Raw genomic sequence first — 6,072 nt, 5'->3', positions numbered from 1 at the left:
TTATCTTAGTTCCCTTACTGTGATACCTGACTGTCTCCTCTTTCCTGTCAACACCCTCCGTGCATCCTGGCTTGGCAGGGGCTGGCCGTTACCCCTCTGCAGGGGATGGAAGCAGAGGCACAGGCAGCGTTAGTCATGTTCGTGCTCTATTGACCGCTGCAAGAAATTGAAACTAATTCTGGGCGCATAGTTTGCCCAGCAGCTTATTCTTCATACAGGGAATGCAGGGATGATCCGGTCTCTTTGACAAGGAGTTCCCAAACCTGTCCTTGTGCTGTGTATTTTCACGTTCTTCTCCCTCTGCTCCCCCCACTGATTGGCGAGTGTTCATGTCTATGTATCTGGATGTGCACAGACGCAGAAGGAAGCATCTGTCCTCCTACATGGCTGGGGTGGTGGCAGCTTCTCCGGGACAAGGTTGATGAGCTAGTTTGAACGCTCCTCTTTGTGAGATTTAGCTTGTCAGTTGTCCATTGAGTGAACAAACCTGAATGTAATGTTTCAGGGAGTAAATACCTACTTACAATCAGGAAGAAGGACTGGGTGAATGCAATCTTAATTAAATAAACACTAAAAACAAGCAGAAGGTTGTATACTTCACAAATGAAGCACTGCTGTCTTGGAACTGTTACAGAGCCACCTGTGTAGTAAATAGCTGCGAGAAGATTGGACTGGGGTAAATGCTTGTTGGAAGAAAGAATGTTTAGCTGTGGTGGCTGAAACTTCAGGTATGCTAACCATGTTTTTATCCCCTATTTCTATAGATTGCTGCTAAAATTGGAGATATTCCTCACTTGAATAATTCTACAACACTTGTGGACCCGTCAGTCTACGGTTATGGAGTGCAGAAACGGCCCCTGGACGATGGAGGTGAGCTGGCTACGATTATCAGTCTGGTGGATGTAGCACCTGAAATTCATCTACAGAGGCAGTTGTCTGCTTTAAGGACAGAAATCAATGCACCTTTCTGTGTACAGAAATTTTATACAAGATTCCCTGTGCTGTTTAGTCTTATCTAGATAGCGCAGGGCTCCTTGGCTTTAGTATTATTAATGGGAAGCAGTTCTTTCTTAGTTCATGAACTTTGGGAATTAGCAAACAGACTTTGTAATTTAAATCTTGTTCTGTGGTGGTTGGAGGGGCCAGTAGGGCTCACTGAATCCATGCTGGAGCTCATGTATAGAGTACCAGATATACGTAGTAAAACTGTCCTTTCCTGATGACCGGTATTTTCTGAGAGCAGGCAGTGTATAGGGACAGTGTTACATGTGCTCCTTTCCATGCGTAGCCATGACATCAGCACAGTAGTTGAGTCACTGTCAAGAGTTCTGACTGCTTTGTATGTGAATTTTAGGAGAAAGGTTATTGATGTAAGTTGATACAAGTTGGAAGGAAACTTCCTGTATTAGGCTTTGCTTTTTTCATAATTATTCTTTGAGAATTCTTAAATCTCTGAAGCATTTAATGTTGGCCACAGTTGAAGAATAATTTGCTGGGTGGACCATACCTGGAACTGTAATGAGTTAATATTGTATAAAGTGTTATGGTTTTAAGATAAGTTATTAGTTTCTTATCTTTGTCAGGAGCAATGAAAATGTTAGAACAGGTGTTTTCTTTTTTACAGATCTAACAGTGTATACTATTACAGGAAGTGTTTAAACTGTATTATCTGCTGCTGTATAGATGCAAAGAGCTCACCTTTTCCTGTGGTTGGTTATTAAAAAAAAAAAAGTGGCTATGTCTTCCTTTTCCCATTTCCTCTAGTATTTTTACTGTCATGGGTAGCCCTGTAGGGTGATTCTCTCCCGTACAGATCTGTTTAGGAATTCTGAGGAGATAAGCAAAGCTGCTGCCTAGTGCTTCATTTTGCAAATAATTTTTTTTGTCTGATGCAAACCTATATGAGGCCAAGGCTGAAAATACTGCACGTCTGCTTCTCATTCTGAAAAAGACATGCTGGAGCATGGGGAGAAGTTTCTTTCATGTGGAGCCTGTGGCTTGCTAACATGACTGTTGTCTGAACCCACGCCACAACCCACTCTGCTCCCTGCTGTTGGCTCTATTTAAGCAAGAGGTTGCTGCTCCTCTGGTTTGGTGTTTTAGGAACCAGTGGGTTTATCTGGGTGAGCCCCTGCGCCCTGCTGGAGCATCGCTATGCCTCTGAGAAGCCAAAGGGCTGGTATTACTGGTATGTGTTGGTTTCTGTAGGAAGGTGCTGGCTGCCAAGGAGGCTGTTCAGCGTTGAAGAATGTGAATAACTTTGCGCCGTGTCTGAATGATTTAGATAAGCGGCTATATATGAAAAAGAAAAAAAGTAGCTAGGAACTAGTCATTCATAACAGTAGTCCGACCTATTTTCTTTTGTTGATTCATCAGACCGAACTGAGAAATCTGACCTCTTGTGGGTTTTAATGAACTTTTAACGTGTGAAACGGCCGTAGTGCTTAATGACGGCGCATGTTAGACTTTGTCCTTACACTGGTGAGCCCTGTTGCTTGCTGAGCCTCATTTGTGTTGACGCAGATCGGGTCAATACAGTTGCAGTCTGGGCTATAAACGTAGGTTACTGCTGGTTTTTGTGTGGTGACGGATAACTCCATGGAGCAGGTATCATTCCTGGGAGAGCCTTCCAGAGCTTCTTGGGCATTGTATTGGCAGTTGTTGTGCTGATGGAAAGACCTGTGGGTGTCAGCTCACCCTGGGTGCTTGGTCAGCACTGGGCCTTGTTTGTAGCTGTTTATTTAAAGTAGCTTCAAGAGCTTTATTTGCCCTTGCATTCTTCATATACATCTGTAGATGTTATTAACTTTGTCCACCTCCCTTCCCAAAAATGTGATTTGTGAGATCTTAGAGGAGAAGAGAAATGAGGGAAGTAATATTTCAAAGGGCTGGAATTTCACAAAGAAACCGTAATTGTCAGGTTAGGAGCCAGGGCAGTATCTCTTTATCTGTCAGCTTTGGTCATCTCGGCTTTTACTATGGCATTCATAAATCTTGTGCCAAAATACAGTTGTGTGATGTGTTCCCCACCTAACCACGTAGTGCTCCAGCGCTGCTCTTTAACTGCGTACCCGGGGCTGCAGCGTGGCAGAGGAGCCCCTGAACCTGCCAGTGCTTCTTGCTCTGTATCTGTCTGTGGTACGATCCAGACCTTAGTCAGTGTTAGGCTACCTGCTTTTGCTGCCGGGGCATTACAGGTCTATAATGCAGCTTTAGCTTTAAGTGTGTGGAAGATGGCAGTTGCTTTTAATAGGCACTTAAATTAGGAGAGCACTTCCCCTTTGGATGATCTTTTAGTTCTGTTAGCTGCAAACAAGGGGTGTTGGAATTGCGTGCCTACACTTTCCTCCATTTTCTGCTTGTCTGTGAACCACAGTTTGGAGACATTGTTGTCAAGAAGCGATTACTTACATTGTTGCGCGTGCTGTAGGAATTTTATAGTGCGGGGATATGTTCTGCTCTGGATAGCTTGGAAACAAATCTGGTGGTAAATCTTTTGGTTGTTTACCTCCATATACTGTGTGCTCATGGCTGGGTGTGAGTCTGACTGCTTCCTTATCTCCGTGTAGCTGTTAGAAAATTACTTCTGTTCCTCATACTCCTGGAAAAATTGGGTCCAGAGAAAGTATTTAAGGTGACAAGAAAACTGTCTGTCTTTCAGGAAAAGCTCATTCTGCCTGTCCATTTTTGTAAACAGCTGCTGGTGCGGCTGATTGATGTCAGCTTAGGAAGTGGTTTTACGACAGGGTGACAGTGTGCTGGTCAAAACAAATTCAGCTGCTTTTAGAGCATTTCCAGGAAAAATAGATTTGTCATAGCATTGGAAACCAGAATGTGTGAGTGCCTTTTGCACTTCCCTTAACATAACCTTCATCTGAAACAAAGAGCTGCCAGGCTTGGCCCTGCTGACCTGGCCCATTGGTATTAGATGGAGGTGGAGACTGATTATTTCTCTTTTCCTGGCTTCTTTATTTCCCCTGTCTGGAAACAACTTTGATCCTGCAAATAGCTGTAGTACAGGGAGGAGATCAGGTTTATTTCTACTGCTTGCAGGAAGTCGTAGTTGGCATTCACATGCAGCAGTTAATATTTCTTGCAGAGGTGAGCACTAGAGATGGGGTGAGCCTGAGCTGCAGAGAGACCTGGTGGCATCTTGGTTGTGGCTCTCTGCTGAAGATAGGCCAATGGCTGCTCCTGGCCTCCATTCTAATTAATGGGTTCCTCTAATTGCTGGCACAGCTTAATAAGTTTATTTAATGCTAAGTAATCCTTAAAGAAACAGCCTCCTTTTGTTCAAAGGAAGCAAGGATCTAGTCTGCTGGAAAGAGACCGATGGCCAGAGCATTAGCCTTTGTTGGCCCTGTTTCGGAGTGCTTTGGAGAAGTTTGCAGTGATACACGTAGGGTTAAGCAGCAGTGTTGTGGCTGAAGGCTGGGGCATCCTTTCAGTCAGGAGAAACAAAGATGAGAGACCTTGGGGAAGCCTCACACCCCCCTCTCTCCACCCCCTGCCTTCCCCAAGCTTCTGTGGTGCATCCAGATACGAAGATGGCCTGTTCTGGTGTCATAAAACTTGATTGTAGTAGTGAGGGGCTCAAACACAACATGATCCTGTTGTACGGAATGCTTTTTTCTTTTGCTCCAACATGTTTTCAATGAAAATAGCAATGGGTAGAAGGAAATCTTATCCCTGTCTTACCGCTGATTAAAGTTAATAGTGATGCTCCTTGACACATCTGTAGCAGCAGTAGGACCAGGGCAAAAATCCAGGTTTCTCAGCAAAAGGTTTAGTGTAATACACAAATGTTCTGCGAAGCTCAGCTTTACAGATCACTGTGTTTAAGTACGGCAGTTTAAGGGAGGGGGAAAAGCCTGTAAAAATTTGCAATGAAGGCAGTCATGAAAAGTGTTAGATTTTGACCTTTTAATTAAAGAAAAACCTAGCAATATTTAATGGTCGAGAGTTAGGGTAACTGCTGCCTTCCTTGTAGCTTTCTAAAAATTTTGATGGTTCCACTTTGGTTCAAAAGTATGAAATGCAACCCTGTTCACTGCTCTCCAGGAGATGTGTCGCTCTGATTTTATTCTAGCCATGAAGATATTCTTGACAAGATTGTGTATTCCTATCATGCACATTAATTTAGTGGGAGGCACTGCTCTGTTTTGTGGGGTGGAAAAAAATCCACATTTGTTTTGAGTGTCTGTCAGGTAGAATTCAGTTAAGGTGAAGCCTAAAGCAGAGTGGAGGGTTACCAACCAGCAGGTGCCATTAATAGGAAATTGTGCTGATTTTATTCAGTATTTTCCTTATTTGCAATAAAATGACTGCAGTTACAGTTAAATTGTACTCAGTAGATGTAAAGGGGGGAAATACATACATGGCTTGTAGAAGTTCAGCCTCCTCCCTGGCATGAAGAGGGAGATGGAGGAATGGAACATCAGCTTTCAGTACTGCAGTGAGCACGGTGTGTCCCAGCCCTGCCTCTCTGTTAGTCCCGGTGTTTCAGGGCAAAATGGGCATATTGGAGGAGGAATGGACCTTCAGGTTGTTGGAACCAGAAGCCGTGTCGTTTCTTTTTTTCCCCCCAACGCAGAGAGAAATCATAACTGACTTCAAATAAATCACTCCCAGTCTCTCCATCTGCCTTCTGTCTCAGCTCTCGGAGAGGTTATTTGTGAAATGTGGAAGGAATGATCTCGCAGATAAGTTATTGTGGCTTAATGTTTTTAACTAATATGTATAGAGTAAGGCTGATATCTGCCTGGGGTGGTGAATGGCTTACAATGTTTGTTTTGTTTACTTGGAGTGGGTTGGAGACACTCTTTTATGTACATCTAAAGCATTATTTCCCTAACTGATTTAACTTCTCGGGCTCATGTTTTTCCCCTAAGAAGTTGCCTTTTTCAAGTGCAGGATTGTGTTATGAAATGACACCCCCTGTGTGAACTTCAGGAGCTGATTATGGGATGTTTATCTGTCTCCTAATTTGTGGGCAGTGGCTGCAGTGGAACAGATGCTAAGAGAGCTGTTACGATGAATTGAAATGGGAAGCAGGTATTTAAATACAGCCTT

The 6,072-nt window shown here is 43.6% G+C and overlaps 1 protein-coding gene across 1 annotated transcript in view; it reads left to right on the top strand.

Annotated features, from left to right (window-relative positions):
* Nucleotides 1-764: 764 nt before the first annotated feature.
* Nucleotides 765-6,072, top strand: part of FUBP3 (far upstream element (FUSE) binding protein 3) — a gene marked incomplete at both ends in the record, with an annotated part of 29,961 nt that continues 24,653 nt past the window's right edge. The window contains one exon of the mRNA XM_010086962.1: nt 765-870. Coding sequence (XP_010085264.1) covers nt 765-870 — 106 coding nt within the window. The remainder of the gene's footprint in view (nt 871-6,072) is intronic.

Source organism: Pterocles gutturalis, unplaced genomic scaffold, assembly GCF_000699245.1.
Source record: "Pterocles gutturalis isolate BGI_N339 unplaced genomic scaffold, ASM69924v1 scaffold34546, whole genome shotgun sequence".
NCBI lineage: Eukaryota > Metazoa > Chordata > Aves > Pterocliformes > Pteroclidae > Pterocles > Pterocles gutturalis.
Note: the sequence above shows the minus strand (reverse complement) of the source record. Positions and strands in the feature narration are given on the sequence as shown.